This window comes from Cydia pomonella, chromosome 16, assembly GCF_033807575.1.
Source record: "Cydia pomonella isolate Wapato2018A chromosome 16, ilCydPomo1, whole genome shotgun sequence".
In the NCBI taxonomy this organism is placed as follows: Eukaryota; Metazoa; Arthropoda; class Insecta; order Lepidoptera; family Tortricidae; genus Cydia; species Cydia pomonella.
Genome location: NC_084718.1, coordinates 10464777 through 10484835, shown reverse-complemented (window position 1 = coordinate 10484835; position 20059 = coordinate 10464777). Strand labels below are relative to the sequence as shown.

Genomic DNA, 20059 nt, shown 5'->3' with positions numbered 1-20059 from the left:
CAATGAGGCTTGTGTTGAAGGTATTTAGACAACGATATATATAATATGTAAATATTTATAAATACTTAAATACATAGAAAACACCCATGACTCAGGAACAAAATATCCATGCTCATCCCACGAATAAATGCCCTTACCAGGATTTGAACCCGGGACCATCAGCTTCAATTCCGACGTAAATAGCTTGTTTACCTTCGACGTGGTACATTTCCCTACTATTAACTATACCATGTGATCTTAGCATTCTTAGCTTGCACTTACGATTCCCACTGACCAGTTGGCCTCGGGCCGCGCCGAAGCGCATTTTCAATGTGCCTATACATTTTGTATGGGAGAAGCGATGAAGTCCGCCCAGAGAACCCTCCGCATCCGCAAGGAGCCGACCGGCCTGCGGCCTTACAAACGCGCTCCGACTCGGCCAGTTCGCTGGGAAACGTACTTTATGGCGACTCCGTTCGCCACCTGTACGTAAAGGGTTAAAATTTATATAAGTAGAAACTTTCCTGCTGAGGCTGCTGACCTTTCGCTACATCAACACCAAGACTAATTTGGCGATCGGTCTGGACTAGTGGGTGGTGACCCTGCCTATGAAGCCAATGGTCCTGGGTTCAAATCCCGGTAAGGGCATTTATTTGTGTGATGAACACAGATATTTGTTCCTAAGTCATGCGTGTTTTCTATGTACCTAAGTATGTATTTATCTTTATAAATATGTATATGTATATCGTCGCCTAGAACCCATAGTACAAGCTTTGCTTAGTTTGGGGCTAGGTTGATCTGTGTAAGATGTTCCTTAATATTTATTAATTATTTATTTATTACTTAATCAACAGCCACCCAAGCGGCCAATTTAAAATGAATTCACTCGCTCTAGTTCTCATTAAAAAAAAAATTGACACATGCCATGCCATGGGTGACATTGACAATTTTGTTTTGAGACAGTTTTGGTATAACTTTTGACACTCGCGTTTTTGATATAACTAATAAATATCGGAGACCATTTCGCAAGAAAAATAATAATAAGTTCGTTTAAACTCCACTTAGACTAAAATAAGATACTTTATTAGGGAAGTAGAGAAGCCAAAGAATATCTTAATATTACTTTGTAAAAGTAGTTAAAGAAAAAAAAACGTCTTTAGAGTTGCCTTGTCTTCGCCGCAGGAAACTATATTTTATTTGTAGGTTTTTAATTTCGTCCTTGTAAAAGATATCTTGATGTTTCATAGCATTGTAGAATATTATGCTGATAGCCAGGATAGATGTGGCTACTGCAAAAGTTCCAATACGCATTTCAGCCATGGTGAGTAATGGTCTGTCATGTAATCATAATATTCGTTTATTGCACCATGTATAAGAAATTTGCATTCGTGAAATAAATGTGTGACACTTCTAAAAACAATTGGTTTCGTAGGTATGTGGGCACATTCCATGACTGTTAGCGACTATCAAGATCTCATTGATAGAGGCTGGCGAAGATGTGGAAAATATTGTTACAAGCCAACTATGGATGTTACTTGCTGCCCTATGTATACTATAAGGTAAAACTCTTCTCTACTGAATTTAATCGTAGTAGCGTGTTAGATATTACCATGTATTTTATTTTGCAGGTGTAGAGCATTAGAATTTAAAGCTACAAAGTCTCAGAAGAAAGTATTGAAGCGTTTCAATAAATATGTAGTGGGACAAGATACAAATGAGAGATCTGAGCCCACCGGGGATGGCAATCGGAAGATGTCTACTTGCAGTAGTGAGGCTGACATGGCAGAGGGGGTGGAACAATTCCTGGAGAGTACAAATGTGCCACAGAAAATTAACATTAGCAACATTGTAAAGGCAGATGACGAAGAGGGTTTGGAAGATGCTAAAGACCAAGACCATTCTAAAGGTATGACATTTAAGAATCTGAATATATTATTAGACAAACAAAATAACTCAATTTAGTTGGTAGCTAAATTGAGCAAGAAAAATCTTGAGTTTTAGGATCAAAAGGACTTAATAAAAGCATGAAGAGTATTGTTGGGCACTTTATGCAGTGAGTTACTGGTGTCCAAGACGGCCCATCATTATTTTTAACATGAATTTACAGTTTTGTCTAAGGTACTAGCGAATATAGATGCAGTTTAGATTAGATTAGATTAGATGATTTATTTCATGAAAGACAATTACATAATAAATTTGCATTGATGTCAAAAATATAAGAATTTCTATCATGATCGTCAAAATAAAATAAAAATGAAAATAATAACAGTACTAATGAAAGAAAATTATAGCTCCAATAAGGATTGTCAATACAATTAGAATTACAGTAAGTAGGTAAATACTTACAAAATCCAAAATATAAATTTACAATGTCAAAACTTACGAATATACGAGAACAATAAAAATAAAAACGATAAATTAATAAAAGAACACAAATAATATCTCCCAATAAGAATCGTCAACACACAACAATATAAAAAAACAATGAAATGGTATCTCCCAATAAGGATCATCTGTATGATAAAGAAAACAATGTCAATAAATAAAAACAATAAGAATAAAACAATTTCTGAATCAAAATGTCAATTCCATGAACTCATTTACTGAGTACAGAGGGTTTTCCAACAAAAGTTTGAACAACAGTTTGAATTCATTAGGCGGGTGCACAAAGCGCTCTGTGCCTCGATCGAGGCGGCGCGCGCGTTTTGCTCGCCTGAGCGTGCCACCTCGGCTGAGGCATGTCTACACTGGCCGGTTGTATGCAAGGAAATTGACTCGCACGTATGCTCGCTCTGTGTGGACCCGCCTATTGACAAATGAGTATGAGTATGAAATTTTTAAAGTAGGTATCTTAAGAACTGGGCTGCCTAAGGAGCGATAAATAAATAAATAAATAAAATAAATAAATAATAAATATTATAGGACATTATTACACAAATTGACTAAGTCTCACAGTAAGCTCAATAAGGCTTGTGTTGAGGGTACTTAGACAACGATACATATAATATATAAATATTTATCAATACTTAAATACATAGAAAACACCCATGACTCAGGAACAAATATCCATGCTCATCACACGAATAAATGCCCTTACCAGGATTTGAACCCGGGACCATCGGCTTCGTAGGCAGGGTCACTACCCACTAGGCCAAACTGGTCGTCAAAAGCGATTACCTTGTTCATGCTTTCTTGCACCATGTTCATACTAATCCTAAAAAAGTTAATTAGAGAAGTAAGTTTCTTAATAAGAGGAAAACATTTAATGTTTTATAATAACAAGTTGCAGAGAGACCTAGGTATCAGTTCAGCTGATACTAATAGACATGTTATTAAGTTTTACATTTCAAATGTTTCAGATGAACCAAAAGTAAAAATAGCATCTGCTTCCACGGCAGTAAGCAATCCATTAGATAAGAGTAAGCCTAAAGAAATGAAAAAAGGTATGAAATTCAATTTTCTACATGGGTTATGTTTATGTTCCATATTAAAAATATATATTATTAATCGCCTGTACTTTTATTTAGGTGAAGGGTATGACCCAGCTAAAGCTCCAAATAAAAAAGCAAAGCAATTAAGATTGGAGAGGAAAATGGAGAAACTTAAGGAAAAAGGGATTGATATTAACTCTTTGTCCAATATAAATAAAAATAAGGAAAAAGAAGTAGAGGACTTTATAAATGAATTACCCAATGATGTCAAACACAAACTAGAGGTATCATAATTCAATTTTATTATATAATTAACATAAAAGCATTGATTGAGGGAATATCCAACTAGCCATATAATGTAGAAGGAAAAATAAATGATATTTTATTAATAATTATTTTTCAGATAAAATTAGTAAGAACTGCACCTCCAAGCCCTGAATGGGAGGCAACTATGAAAGAGACTTGTGAAGTTTATGCCAAGTATCAGACAATCATACATAATGACAAACCTGAAAAATGTACACCAACAAAGTTTCTTAGCTTTTTAGTGCAGAGCCCATTGCTGGTAAGTATTATACTCACCCTAAGCGACCTAAATTAAATTAAGCTGCGTGAACAATTACGTGGTTGGTCTATTATGTAGTAGCGACTTCCTAATTTATACTAATAGGGTAATAGCAGTTTTAGGTTTAATCTTAGTAAGGCCACAAGGTTTGTTTTATTTGAGCATGAAGGAACCATAAAATTAGGTTTGCCTCCTTGTCCACCTGTCTGTCTATCAAGATTATTTTTTTGGGATGTGTGTAAAAAAACATTGTTACAAGTCAACATCTGACGTACTTGGCTGGGTGATTCCTTAAACTGAGTCCCGATTTTTTTTCATAAAAGTTTTTTTTTATTTTTCGTATATTGTTACGTATATCAAAAGTACATACAAAAAGCAAATTTTTGATGCATACTGTCAAGCTTAATACCCTCAGGGAAGGTAAATAAAATGAGTACATAATCGCGGTTGTGACAAAGTGTCCCTCAGTCGTGACATTTTGGCGGCCAACTCAACTGTTTTGATTTATATAATGATTTTAACAGAGCCTTAGTCACTCCCATGACTACGACAAATCTAATCACAGCTCATACGTTGAAATCCGTCACATCATACATCCATACACGCGAAAACCATTTTTCTGCTTTGGCAGTCGGGCAATAACAAAAAATAATCAGCTAATTAAAATCAATTTCTAAAGAGTGCATATGCCTTTAAAGTAATCACACTAATTAAGAATGTCACGACCACGTGTCTATATGTCACGAACGTGGACTCTAAGTTCGTGGCGGTGACAGAATTTTGAAGCCACGGTCGTGACAATTTGGAACATGTTCGGCATTATCTAAAATTTACCTTTGTGCTTGCAAATGTTAAATAATTAGCTTAATCTCGAATGTATGAGGTATATCTTGGTCACAAAAAAAAACGTGAAACTAGTATTGACTTCTAAGTCTATTTTTTCAAAATAACACAAAGAGATAATTTTCGAAAAAACTTCTCCTTTGTTGCAACAGTGTTGCTGTTAAAAAAAAACATAAAAAGGCTACCAGCCGTAACGATAATTTTCTACCGAGTACCGCATGTTTATATTTATATTATCACGTGCGGTGGTGAGTTTACTTATTTTCTTAAAAATATATGTTATTCTTACAGGTAACACATAAGAATAAGAATTACCCAGCTGTTTTTTTTAAGTACATGTATTGTTATCTTGTACTTACAGTACAAAGCATAGTTTCATTAAGGACTTAGTGTGTACTGTCCGTTAACGTTTTCTTATTATTTTAGGAAGAACATAGTGAATCTGCGCCCCCATTTGGCTATGGCTCTTTCCATCAACAATATTGGCTTGACGGAAAGCTCATAGCGGTTGGCGTTATAGACATATTACCCAAGTGTGTTTCATCAGTTTATTTCTTCTATGACCCAGCATATACACATCTTACACTGGGCACTTATGGAGCTTTAAGGTAACAATGCAGAAATTTAATTTTATTTATTTATTTATTTGTCTGGCCTAGTCGGTAGTGACCCTGCCTATGAGGCCGATGGTCCCTGGTTCAAATTCTGGTAAGGTCATTTATTTGTGTGATGAACACTGATATTTGTTCCTGAGTCATGGTTGTTTCCGATGTACATAAGTATTTATGTATTATATATATTGTAATCTAAGTACTCACTACACAAGCCTTATTGAGCTTACTGTTATATACTTAGTCAATTTATGTCATAATTTTAATATGTGTTAAATAAAAAGGAAATGATCCTTAAATTAAAATAACTCCAAATAGAAAAACAGAGGGTCAAAAAAAAATTTAACTAATGCATGGATTAGTTTGCAACCCCTAGTACCAAAGAAGAGTTCCCACCTTTAAAATAGTCCAGATTGAATTGCCTTTCATGTGACTACATACATTAATTTGTCCTATCATTGTATTACGACAACATCTTGTGTGCTGAAATGTAATTATTATTTTCTGGATTTAGCACCCCATTATTTTCTGGATTATGAAGATACCAAGATAACCAATTGTATTTTTATTTTCCAGGGAGATAGCTTTCACTAGACAGCTGCAGTCAGTCAGCCCCGCGCTAAAGTATTACTACATGGGCTACTACATCCACTCCTGTAAGAAGATGCGGTACAAGGGCAACTTCTATCCTTCCGATCTAGCGTGCCCTGAGACTTATAAATGGTTCCCATTGAAGGACTGTATTCCTAAGCTCGAAGTAACGCCATATTCTAGACTAGACCCGGATATTGATAGTGTTGATGACAACCATCCGAAAGCTGACGATATTAATTATGTACCCGTGTTAGCCAAAGGTGTTGTAATGCCATATAAGACTTATAAGAGGAAAAGTAAGAAAAGTAACTTTGAAGAGCTATTGCTGCAGTATTCACAATTAGTTGGAGTGATTTGTGCCAAGCGGATGATAATAGTAAGTCAATGAGAGTATAATGTAGTTACTATAGAAAATGTTGTTGTTTCTAGTTTAATTCCCACCTTCAATGTAAATCTGTTTGTTCTTTGTACTTAAATAGTGTTTTGTGGTGTAATAATGTTTAGTGTAAACTACCTTCGCCATTTACTAGTACTTCACGGATTGTACTTGGATGTTGACGCATTTATCGATGTCGCATCAGCACAAGCAGATGATGTCTTATACTAAATTTCTTCTTCATCTTATACTTCAGACTAATTGACTTAGGCACACCAGGCACGAGCTGAAATTATCATAATTCCGTACCAGAATCTCTAAGTCACAGTAAAAAAAAATCGCATATTGTCTATGGTACCCGCTTTTATGTATAAAAAAATAATAAGAAATTTAGAATTTATTAGTCACGAAATAGCTGATACAGCTCGTGTGCAGTGTGGCATAGCCGATTCGGCGTTTACAAATGCGGTAATACTCTTAAGGGCCACTTGCGTCATTTAGGGGTTAACCGGTTAAACCCAGAGTTACTAGTACAATTAAACCCTGTGTTAACGGTTAACTAATGCAAGTGTTAACGGATGCAAGTTCAAGTGGCCTGAATGAAGATCTATAGTTGCTCAACATACAAATGCTTCATAAATATTAATTTTCATAAAAGTTACAATAATATACGTCCGATATCGATTTAATTATGTCTAACTAGTCATAATTAATAAGTTTAATTATTTTTTCCTTATACTAATGTTATTAAACGTGCTAAAATAAAATGTAATAAAAGCAAATCATTAGGTACACACAGTTACATAGCGAATATCACGGGTTATTCCCACTAGTTACCACCAAAATTTGGTTAGCGTTCAATATTAAAAAAAAATTGTATAAATAGAGAGTGCTTTAATCAATAATTAATTAAAAGTACAATTAATTATAAGTTAATTAATTATAAGTCGATTAGTCTTTCAGGAAACTGCCTTAAGAGTGATCAAAAATATTAAACCCGGTGCAAGTGCAAAAAAAAAACAAAAAAACAAATTATTAAGAGAGAAATTAACGTTTGGATAAAATTATAATTTAAATTAGAATTTATTTCTCCAAAAGTATGTATATTACAGTTCACTTACATAGAAATACAGATATACAAGCAATCATAATATACATTATTTACATAGTGCACGAATAGCAATAAATATATTTTACAGTACATATGGTGCTACTTTATCGCACTAGTGCGAAAATTAGCATATTACGTTACTGTGCCGAACATTTAAAGGGCCATATGTACTGTAAAATGTTGTACGATACATGTGCGAATAGGTAATTCGCAACTCGTGTCGATTTAAAACACTCCCTTCGGTCGTGTTTTAATGTATCGCCACTTGTTTCGAATTTCCTATTTTTCGCACTTGTATCGTAATGTACTAATACCTATTTATTTCTGTAAGAAAAAAGTGGATATGTACTGTGTGAATTGGCAACTGGTCAGCTAAGTATACGAGTAGTACAGTGAAATTGTCATCGCGCGAGCGCGGGCGGACCGGGCTGTCGCGCAGACCAGCATAACGTGACCGAGACATTGATAAAGAGAGCGCGCCAGAGATACGCGTTTATACTGGTTGGTCTGAGCGGTCAACACGTCCGCCGAGCTCGCCCAGCAGTTGGCGATAACAGTCCTACAACATGCATGGAGTTATATTACGTGTTAACTTTTAATCGCTACGCGCCGATAGCAATTCAATCAATGTTGTTTGTTAAAAAAATATATTTATATTTATTTTTACGTATAATATATATTTTATTTTGTTTTATTTGGAATTATTTATTACATTATATTAATCATTAGATTATATGTTTTTTTTTCCTTTTTGCTATCAACCTCGAGAGCATGAGAGCATTTATGTTATTAATTGTAAATTGAATGAATTGTGACGTCATCTATGAAACCTGGATATTTTGTCAAGGGCGCTTACGCTACACTGCGTAGCGGAGCGTTGTATTTATATAGGAGCATCGTTGATAATGGCGTAAGCGCCATCGACAATAAGTCCCTTTCAATAAATAACGTTACAATTATGAACGAACAAACAAATCAGTCAAAGACGGTTTTTTTTATCGATTTTAAGGCAGGTTACTGAAACACTAATCGACTTATAATTAAACTAATAATTAAATAACTTTTAATTAATTATTGATCAAAGCACTCTCTATTTAAACTGTTTTTATTACTATTGAATGCTAATCAAATTTTGGTGGTAATTACTGCGAAAAAAAAATCCCACCTTTTACCAGTGGTAACTAGTGGGATTTTTTTTTCCCAGTTACCAGTGGTAAAAGGTGGGGAAAAAATTCCCAGTAGTTACCACTGCTAACAACTTGGTGGTAACTAGCCGGAATAACCCAATATCACAAGCAGTTTTATAAAATAACATATATTCCAGTCTACCCCTGGTGGAAAGGTTAGAACATAGCCAAATCATTTGTGCTGTTTTCAGTCAATAATGCGGTAGTTAAGAATACATTTATCGACAACAAGTTTTCAAGCAAACAGTGTCTGTCTTTTGCTTGAAAACGCCGCATGAATGTTTAAGCAAGTCTTGCGTACAAAAGTCTTTTTGTTAGCAATACCTAACTGAAAATGATAATGCGCGGTAGGAGTATAGTATACCTATATTGTTCGCGTCATCCTATTAATATACGCTCATGAGGCGAGTGCTATGTATATGATGGGAATACTGGACTTGTTTATTGCGTTCACGTCTATATGGGCTGTTTAGAACTAATGTTCAACTTTAAAAATTTATAACATGTACTTTTTATAGCACTTGATCTTTGGAGGCAGGAGATGTAGGTGTAGGACTGTATGTATTGTAATTCAATAGACATCGGCGTAATTATATGAATTACCCTTTTGACATGTAATTTTTTTTTAATAAAGGAATATGAAATATGGATATGAATATACCAGTTTTATATGTATAAATACTAAATTATTGCAATATTAATATTTTCTAATTAAACCATACGATTAGTATTGAATTGTGGCGACTAACAACAAAACCGGTAATACATTTGGTCGCAATTGTACCTAGTTGGTTACTAAATTCTATTACTGCTATAATCTTTATCTACATAAAATATACGAACGAAAGTTTAATAAACTATATATTAAAATGAAGAACACAAAATCAGGAATTACATATGACAATATCATACAAAATGGCATCCTCTGGCCTTGACACAGGCCCTCAAACGACGAGGCCAGTCATCAATAGCGGCACGCACGATTGTCATGTCTAATTCCGTCACTGTCTTAACTATGGCCCGCTTGAGGGAGTCAAGATTTGTGTGGGGTTTAGCACAGGTTTTCTCCTCAATAACCTGCCATATGGCATAATCCAGGGGGTTAAGGTCCGGGCTGGAGGACGGCCAGTCTTCGTGGGCAATAAAGTCAATTTTGTTCCTTCGAAACCAGGCTTGAGTTGTTTTTGCCTTATGTGCAGGAGCTGAGTCCTGTTGAAAGACCCATGGCTGGTTTTGAAATAGGGTGTGGCTTAAGGGCTTCACTATTGGTTCGAGAACGGTTTCCTGGTAAACTTTGGCACCAGTTTTCACACCTTTTTCACAGAAATCAACCTGTGTTAGCCCTGAGTATGGCACACCCAGCCAAATCATCACATAAGAGGGATGATGGCCTCGTTGCACTCTCGGAACAGCCGCAATCGCCTCTTGACTGTTTTTTTGCATACACTGTCTGTCATTCTGGCGGTAACACCATTCTTCAATGGTAAATTTTTTTTCATCTGTAAATAATATTTTTCGTTGGCCATTTTGTACGTACCGCTTCAATAGCACGCGACTTCTCTCTAGCCTCATAGTCTTTAATCGTCCAATAAGCAAATGACCTTTTTGTCTGCGGTAAGCGTGTAGTCCAAAGTCTTCATTGATAACTTTTTTTAGGGAGCTTCTCTTCACAGACATCTGTATTGCCAACAGCTTTTGCTTCCGGACGGGGTTTCTTGCAATTCTCGCCTTCACTGCCTTTATTAGAGCTGGGGTCCGAACGGTGCGTGGTCTTCCAGACCTCTTGCGGTCATCGAAGCTCTGAGTACTATTGTATCTATTAATTGTGCGATAAACAAATTGTTTGTTGATTTTTAGGTTTTCAAGCAACTTCAAAATCATGTTTGGCGGGTGCCTACATTTGTGCAACGCAATTACTGCGATACGATTCTCTTTTAGGCCCCAATTCATTATAGATACGACGAGATAAGCGTTATGTGTGGTATATAATTATAGCTCACAAATCCACCACATTATGTAATTTTTTATTTTTTCGGTAGCATTTGTTTTAACGGATATAAAAAACTTAGTAACCAACTAGGTATTACATATTTAATTCCTGAAATAAATAGCATGAATTCTTGATGATTTAATTTACATATCTATGTATCTGAGTATTTTTGATGTACCTTTTTGAAAGTGTACTGTATTATTTATAAAAATGGAAGTTAGAAATTTATTTTTTAATTGCTCTTTTAACAATAAACTATTAAGTTACTTATTTCATTTATTTATTTGTACATTGCAAGCCCTAATGAGGATTTTCACGAACATACGCTATAAAGGGTCCGGTCGCTTATGTATAGTGTTGCCAGCTAGTCTATACTTAATCAAAGAGAATTTGAAATATAGGTCGAGTGTCAAAAAAAAATTGTAGCCACATTATATTTACTGCCATCTTTCGACACACGATTAAAACTTTTAGAACGCCATTTGACTTGGATCCGTATTCTTTCACTGATATGTGTTAAATTTGCTAAATATCAAAAAGTGGCCACTTTATTGCCACTGATGTCCTAGACCCAGCCGGGGCTCAGGGGAGGAGGGTTGTCTTGACTTCCTTGCTGTCCGCTCCGATATTTCTGGTGGCGACGGTATATACCTACTTGTGATAAAATGACTCACATCGACGAACAAATAAAAAGACGACTGCCAGGCGCCTTCGAGTAAGAATTATGTGATTGAGTTCTTTTCCCGAGAAATACGTGTCGGCATCAGTCATTACACTTGTACCAGAGACAAATAAACAGTTAAGACTGGTATTTTTTTTACCAAAATGTGTAATAAGTAGGTACATTAAGGAGGTCAAAATTTAAAATTCTGAATGAAACCTTAAACCTTGGGTAAACCGTGTTTTACACTATTTACTTGTATAATACTTCTTACTACTTATTCATAAGTGCGTGTTGCTAGGCCTACATGAATAAACTAAATTTGAACTGAACTGAACTTTGACAACGGTGCCGGGGGTAGTTATGGAACTAGCACTAATTCTGTATGTCGAGATCCCGGAATTTCCTATTCTGATACTGTTTTTGTATGGAAAGGCAGTTAGTACTGACACGGTGTAGACAGAGGTCAAAGTACTTTACAAAATAAGAAGTGGCGTCATTTACAGGAATATCGCAGATCGCAGTCTTCATTTTTTTTCATCACACTTGCTCGAAAAAGATCATATTTCATCAAGGTATGTATACTGAAAGACTAACTAATTGTACCCGTGGGAGTTATGGATTGTGAAAAAAAAGGTATTACTCCCGAGGGAGCCATAGCATTTTTTGAAATTGTGTCACTAATTCATTATTTCACTAAAAAATAATTTTGTGTAACACTGGGGGTAAGAATATTGCAAACTCGAGTCTGTAATGCACTAAAGCCTGCGGCTGTTGTGCATCGAAAGACCTCGTTTGCAAAATTTAACTTACCTCCCTCGTCGCACAATGTACTATTTCTGGTCTTAACTTACACGTTCGATGTTGTAATATGTATATATAAATAGAGATATTGGGCCTAAATACTGCCTGGACTCGAATACATATAACCGAGCTTGGCTTATTGAACATATAAGTTCAGGCAAATCAAAATAAGCTATATTTATCATCTTCAAATCCTCGCTGGTTCATCGTAAACGATGGCAGCAAGCGCGGACTCGACTAATGAATCGAAAATGATCAATATACGAATAAACACAAGATATATTATTATTAATCTTCGTCTTACACACTTGCGTTTATTTTTAACTTGGAAAAAGTTAGGCTAGCTACATAGTTGCATTTATTTATAACTTGGAAAAACTGGATTCTGCTAAGAAGGATCCATTTATATCTGTAACTAGGAATTGATGTGGAATTACAATGCGTTAGCTTTTTGTTTGCTTGGTTGTAGTACGGCTATCACCAGTTACGATATTGACATTCGATCAGCTCCACGTAACTTACTTTCTGTACATCTCGCTTGCACTAATATGCCAGTACCAGTACGAACGAGATGCATATACCCATACGTGGACGTGAGCGTATGTGATTGTCAAAACTGGTAGTGGCCGTATAGGTATTAGAGTAATATGACTAATATGCTAAGTAGAGTACCTGGTTAGGTATATTGGCTTCCATATACCTAAGGACTTAGATTTAAGTAGAGTTTAACAGAATTAATTACTTCGCTCTTGAGCTAATAAATCTCAGGGCCTACCATGAAACGGTTTTTTGTATATTGCACCAGTCTTGTATATTGGAGGGATAGAGAGGCAGGTATCGAAATTTCAATTTTCTCGGTACTAACCTATGATAGAGAACGTCGCAATATTCGTTCCTAAACTATGAGTATTCGTTTTTAGGGTTCCCTACCTCGAAAGGAAAAAACGGAACCCTTATAGGATCACTTTGCTGTCCATCCGTCTGTCTGTCTGTCTGTCAAGAATCTTTTTCTCAGGAACGCGTGGAGGTATCAAGCTAGAATTTATATCCAATACTCAAGTCTACAGTCTTTTGGAGCTGTGAGAAAATCAAACTTTTAAGCCAACGCAATTAAAAGATACAGCCGTTAATGCCGAACATTTTCGACACTCGCAAGGGAATAAAAACCTACAGGGTACTTCCCGTGAACTCAGAATCTTGAAATTTGGTACGAAGCAACGTCTTATATTATAGCACAGATAAAGGAAAAATTGCGAAAAACGTAAATTTTTAGTTACATCATATAATAAAATATTTTTAATAATTGATATGACTCGATTGTCGTGATGGGTGAACTTTTACTTATATACCATTGACACGGGCCTTACGGACAATAAGAATGGGGCCAGTACAGCGGTGTCACGCACACGAATTCGAGCCAATCGTGCATTGGTTGATGAGTTCGCATCACGCGTGCGATTGGTCGCAACTAGTTGCATTAGACTGCACGATTGGCTCGAATTCGAGAGTGACACCACTGAACTAGCGCCATTCTTAGTGCCCGTAAGGCTGGTCCTTAGATATATGTCAATGTTATATACCTACAGGTTTGTACGGAATCCTTGGTGCGCGAGTCCGACTGGCACTTGGCCGGTTTTTTGAAACTAAACGATTCTTTTGACGTTTCTTTTTGGAAAATATTCAAAATAGCGAAAATAATATATGGCGTTTAAGACCATTGTGAGTTTATGGTAAGTATTTTTTGAAGCGCTGGTGGCCTAGCGGTAAGAAGCGTGTACTGTCTTTCAAGCCGAGGTCGCGAGTTCAAACCCCGGCTCGTACCAATGAGTTTTTCGGAACTTATGTACGAAATATCGATTGATATTTACCAGTCGCTTTTCGGTGACGGAAAACATCGTGAGGAAACCGGACTAATCCCAATAAGGCCTAGTTTACCCTCTGAGTTGGAAGGTCAGATGGCAGTCGCTTTCGTAAAACTAGTGTCTACGCCAATTCTGGGGATTAGATATCAAGCGGACCCCAGGCTTCCATGAACCGTGGCAAAATACCGGGACAACGCGAGGAAGATGATGAAGCTTATCGCGACATCTACAGCACACTGAGCCACTAATTTTACTCGGAATTGGTATCAGTTCATGCAAATTGGCTTAGGTACCTGCCTGCCTTTAGAGTATCTTAACCTTGCAATTTTCCTTTTCTTTACGTTCAGTTCATAAATACCTATTTGTATATTTATTTTATTATTTGGGAAACATACAGCACATAAAATAATAAGGTAAAATATATTTCTAGGCATCTGCCGTAAACCTGTAATATTTAGGTTCTGAATACTTTATCCGAAACCCTCTACTCATTATATTATCTTTAGGTGTTTTGACGCGAAGTGAAAAGAAAATTAAAAAATAAATGTTAGGCCTCACCTACTACATACGTATAGAAGTACATATCATACAGAAACCCCTAATTAACAAAACTAAATTGGCGTTTATACATAATAAAAAAGATTTAAATTAATGCTTTTAATATATCTACCTATTCGTAAACAACTATGTAAGTTTTAGAAAACCTACCTGCCGCAGTTATCGTACGAGTACATAATTGTTCATTCATTCCTACCATTCTTATTTACACTGAAACAATATGCACAACATGACATCCATATTAACATAACGGTGTTTACCTACAGCTGTTCGATGAATAATTTTCATTCTTCATAAGTATCATAACGTTATAACATGTAAATGAGATAAGAAATCTACAACATTTAAATCTATTGAGATATTTGTTAACTAGATAATCAATGATGTTTGTTTATATAACTTGGGAAATCGCAGTAAGATAACTTAGCATCGGATGTTTGAAGTGGCACGCGAGGTGAGGGCTGGGTGGTGCGCAGGCTGGTGCCACAGCCGCAGTAGCGGACCGACGAGCGTACGCGCAGCTCGCCACGAGTTTTGCGTCGGCGTCGTGCGTGCTTTCAAATACAACCTTCGTTCAGTGCGGCATTTGTTACCTCCGCAAAGTGCATACCTTTCTACAAAATGAAGTTCCACATCAAAGTATTTGGTATGTAGACACATAACTATGATCATTATTTAATGTTCAACCTCAACTAGGTCTAGGATTTGTCGCAAATTATACAGATAATGATGATTCTCAGATAATTAGTGGTGAATCCTTCAATGAATGGGTTTTTAATTGGACTTAAGTTAACGATTTTCAATGTAATTGTAAACTAAAGGCTGACAATTGCGTAATTTTTTTATTCCATTGTACTTACTGAAAAACACTGAAAACATCGTATTTAGCTTGTCCGATTTCCTAGCCCATTGTTTGTTGATTCCTTTTTTACTCTATCTGTATATTGCAGATACTGAAACTAAAATTTTGTTTGCCCAATTTAATAGACCTTGCATGTTATTTTAGATAATTGCTGGCTAAGTAGGATGAATGAATTCAATCGATCGATCAAATACCGCAATGTATTGAAAATTGCGCATGCGATTATCAGTGACGTTTGGACTTGGAGGATTAACACAGATTAATAAATAGTTACTACGGCATTAATTCCCAATAATCCTGCTTTTGTAACAATTATGAATTAAAATGACGGATAAGTTGAACAAATTGGACCAATCGTACTTTCATACATATTAATTGTATCTGGAGTATAAAAACAAGGTGAATTAGCCTGGTATTTTTGCGCAGGTCGGATTTTATATACGTACCTACTTTTGTTTTTATGGTATTGTCTGAAAAAATAAGATACTTGAAATGTCAAAATCGTAATACATATATAATTATATAATACTATTATTGCTAATACTAACTATGGCAAGGGATAGAGGTATTCGCGAGAACATGTTAGCTACCTAATTGGTGTTACTCGCGAGAATTTCTAACCTACACACAGATATAAATAACCTGCAGGTATCATCTTCTTTAATGAGTTTAACGTGTTTACCGTAATTGAGCCTTAAATTAGACTATTGTCGAATGAGCTGCAGCGAATAATTGCGAGCGGCGGAAACGCGACAAACTTGCGCTAATGACCAGTCAAATGTAGCTTAAAACACGACCGTTTTACTTAATAGCGTCATTAAATGGGCGCAGATAAAGCGCACTTAAGACAGCATACCTACCTAATACACTCGTAAAGCCGAGTCTAATTCATTTAATTTAGACATTTGATAACTCATAGCCAGGTATCAAGTATAGACCAATTTATATGAAAATTATTAATGATTTTAATGAATCTGGTTTCATATTGACAAGGTGTCATGTATGTCAAGAATGAAAGAACAGGTTGAGATATTACCTATTGTAAGCTACTCGTATTGTAACATTTTAAATGGGAAAATGTAGTGTGCAAAAGTTGATTTTCATTTATTTATATAGTGTGTTTCGAATATGGTTGTTATGAAAATAGCAAATCTTATTGATAGTTTCTTGTTTTCTTTCTATAGATTTTACCTTCTAGATATAACCAGACCTAATATAAAAAAAAATTGCTTTACTATAACGCCAGCTCTACACCGATTGTAGGTACCTAAATAGAAATAGGACTCTAGATATTTTTAAGAAAGCTTCGATATTTTGGAGATATATTAAGTATCTGTCTAATTTTTTGTTGAGTTGAGGGAATATTTATATCAAACACACAGTTACACGGTGTAACACGAGGAGCCCGAAAGATTTTAACCACGCATTTTGTAGGCCAAAAGAAGGAAAAAAATGTGACTATGTAAATTTCGCCAAAAAAAAAGTAAATGTTACTGGTAAATCTGGGTCATAAAATTAATTTTTCATTTTTTTTCGTAAAACCTAGTTTTTGCAAAGTTTGCTTGTCACTATTTGTCGTCTATCAATAAGGTTATTTAGATTACGCCCCATAATTGCATCATCGCCATCAAAAAGGCGTTTTGCACTAAGTAACAATACAAAGATAAATATTAAAATAAATATAGGACATTATTACACAAATTGACTAAGTCCCACAGTAAGCTCAATAAGGCTTGTGTTGAGGGTACTTAGACAACGATATATATAATATATAAATATTTATAAATACTTAAATACATAGAAAACACCCATGACTCAGGAACAAATATCCATGCTCATCACACGAATAAATGCCCTTACCAGGATATGCACCCGGGACCATCAGCTTCGTAGGCAGGGTCACTAGTGTCACTACCCACTAGGCCAAACCGGTCGTCATAAGACGATGTTTTTTAAAATTGGTTTGAAACTAGGCGAATTCCAGAAAAAAACATTTTAGTCTTTAACTGTGATCAGGATTACACTGTTCAAATCTTTGGGTTCCTCGTGTTACACCGTGTACGTGTGTGTGTGTGTGTGTGAGAGAGAGAGAGGACTTAAGAACAAATAAAGTAATACTTATCGTAGGTGCTTACCATTGGTTAAGAATGTCACAAATGCTGGTTGAATATAACATAGATATAACAAAAATCTAACAGTTTCAAAAATTCTTTATTGAGCTCACTCTACTCGTAATGCTAGATATCGCTGCTGCCCTTGACTGAACTGTAAAATCACTAAATGCATAGTTCCGTCACGAATCCCCGCCCAATTCATATGCCGAGCCTCTCGCTGACGTAATGCCCATAAAATGAGTGTGTTTACATAGAATGTGCCCACCTTAAATAAAAACACAAGAACAATAATAGAAATCTAAAGCATTTAGAGTAAATTTGAAAGCTGATACTAAATAAAAATATGTTTTACCTACATATATAAATATGCATTAGCTATAACTTTACTTATTTCACTTAACATAATTTATAATTATGAAATGAACCTCCAGGTCTTTTTGTTGTAGGTACATATAATCTTTTTGTTGCGGTACATCTTTTGTATTGCATTTTTGATATGTTTATATGACTGTTTGGTGTCTAAAAAAATATAATAGATACTATTGCAAGATTTATAGGTATACGAATGTAACGCATGGTTTTTAATTCAGCATCTACTTGTAATGAATGATCTTGTTGCAAATTCAGCACTGTCTTAATTTAGAAACCCTATACTTATATATAATTAGATATAATTATAGTCAGTCTCTAAAGCTATAAAGGCTTCATAATAAGACGCTTACTTATGTACAATGTCGAAACATTGACCTTAACTCGGTATTATTTATTTGACGTTTAAAGCAAGGTAAGTTAACAGCATAGCTTCCACGAACAAGATTAAGATTTTTAAATAAAAATAATTAATAAGCTACTGTTACCTTGAAGAGGTCAATCGGCAGGGAGTACCTAAACGTTTAACTCATTTTGCAAAGATGAGACCGAGTCATTTTGCTCGATGAAAAAGTTCGAACAAAAAACAAACACCGCAGTTTGTTTTTGTTAGCTTGACGCATGTCCGGTTTTGAAACGACGTTCCTCAGTTTAGGATACTGTCTGTACAAGACAGAACAATAATAACCCACCAAAAAAAAATTCATGTCAAATGTTGCCAAGACGAAACCATAAGGCTCGCACTGTCAAAAAGTTGTCAGATCCCTTGTAGAGCCAAGCTTTTAACTCTACAAGCCCTAACTTTACAAACTCTACACCTTAGTCAAAATATGGATCTTGGCCGTTTCGCTACTGTCACATGGGCGCAATGTGAAAAATTTACTCACTATTCTTTATTTTTAGGGTTTCGTAACAAAAAGGTACAAAAGGAACCCTTATGGTGCAACTCTGTCCGACCGTCCGTCTGTCACAACGCTAAATATCTCGAGAATCACTTAAGCTATCTATTTGAAATTTGGAATTGTTGTGAACAACGCTAACCCAGACACATTGAAAGTATTATATTTTATTAACTATGGAAAATGCCCAATATGAAGAGGGGGCAAAATTTCAGAGTCTAGTGACTAGGTCAAGTGGGGTATCATTTTAAAAGAATTAAAATTGTACATTCCAAAACATTTTTTACAATTAAAAAAAAAAAAAAGATTTATGGAGGAAATTGAAAAAAATACGACCTTATTTATATATTTTTACACAAATTACTATTAAATTTACAGGAAAAATATAATCAGACCTCTTGATCTTGGTAACTTTTTATTTAATTAACAAAAAACATTTCTGAATTCTGTTTGCAATTTAACCAACTTTACATGTATATTACACTTGAAATTTCTATCACATTACATTAAAGACACCCGTTTTCAAATAAAAGAACAATTTTTGAAATCAGTTCGCATAATAGAGAATTATCCTCGAAAAACCAACATACGTGCACATCGCGCAAATTAGTTAGACAATTTGCCGATAGATGGCGCTGTACACAATTATACTTAGTATAGGTACTTCTGATCAATAGTCTTTCGCCTTTATTGTTATACGAAGATAATTCTGTACGGAACGCTCGGTGCGCGAGTAAAACGAACTGCCCGATTTTTATTATAGAATAGTTCTTGTAATAACGTAACTGCCAAGCAACATATTTTGACTAAGATGTAGACTTGTAGAGTTTGTGTAGTTAGGGCTTGTAGTGTTAGAAGCTGGGCTCTACAAGAGATTTTTTCACAGTGCGAGCCTTATGTTTTCGTCTTGGCAAAATTTTACATGAAAATGTTTTTGGTAGGATTTCACTTTTTTGTTAGTTGCTTATGACAATTCCCTAATTTAAAGGGCTGGGGGTGATTTACTGGAAATCTTGAAATACGTATCTGGGGGTATCTTTGTAGAATTTATATACAAACTTCGACCCCCTTTTCCCCCTAACGGCCTCGTCCATCCCCTTTTCACCTTTAAGGCTTACGGGGTGATTTTGGGATTGAATACTTTAGCACTTTACTTCACATAATTTAATTTTAGTTATCATTTAACATTAGCTACATGTAAATGCCAGCCCATGTACTAGCATTACTATCAACAACATTTCCT

The 20059-nt window shown here is 35.4% G+C and overlaps 2 protein-coding genes across 2 annotated transcripts in view; both read left to right on the top strand.

Annotated features, from left to right (window-relative positions):
- Nucleotides 1-954: 954 nt before the first annotated feature.
- LOC133526081 (arginyl-tRNA--protein transferase 1) lies at nt 955-10957 on the top strand. The gene is made up of 8 exons (XM_061862534.1): nt 955-1300; nt 1412-1538; nt 1608-1885; nt 3339-3422; nt 3507-3694; nt 3814-3975; nt 5245-5426; nt 6006-10957. Exons 1-8 carry the CDS (start codon nt 1216-1218, stop codon nt 6409-6411), a joined length of 1512 nt encoding a protein of 503 aa, XP_061718518.1. The 5' UTR covers nt 955-1215; the 3' UTR covers nt 6412-10957.
- Nucleotides 10958-15052: 4095 nt separating this feature from the next.
- LOC133526080 (uncharacterized transporter slc-17.2-like) overlaps nt 15053-20059 on the top strand; it is a 29855-nt gene continuing 24848 nt past the window's right edge. The window contains exon 1 of the mRNA XM_061862532.1: nt 15053-15218. Within this exon, the coding sequence (XP_061718516.1) occupies nt 15194-15218 (25 nt within the window). The 5' untranslated portion in view covers nt 15053-15193. The remainder of the gene's footprint in view (nt 15219-20059) is intronic.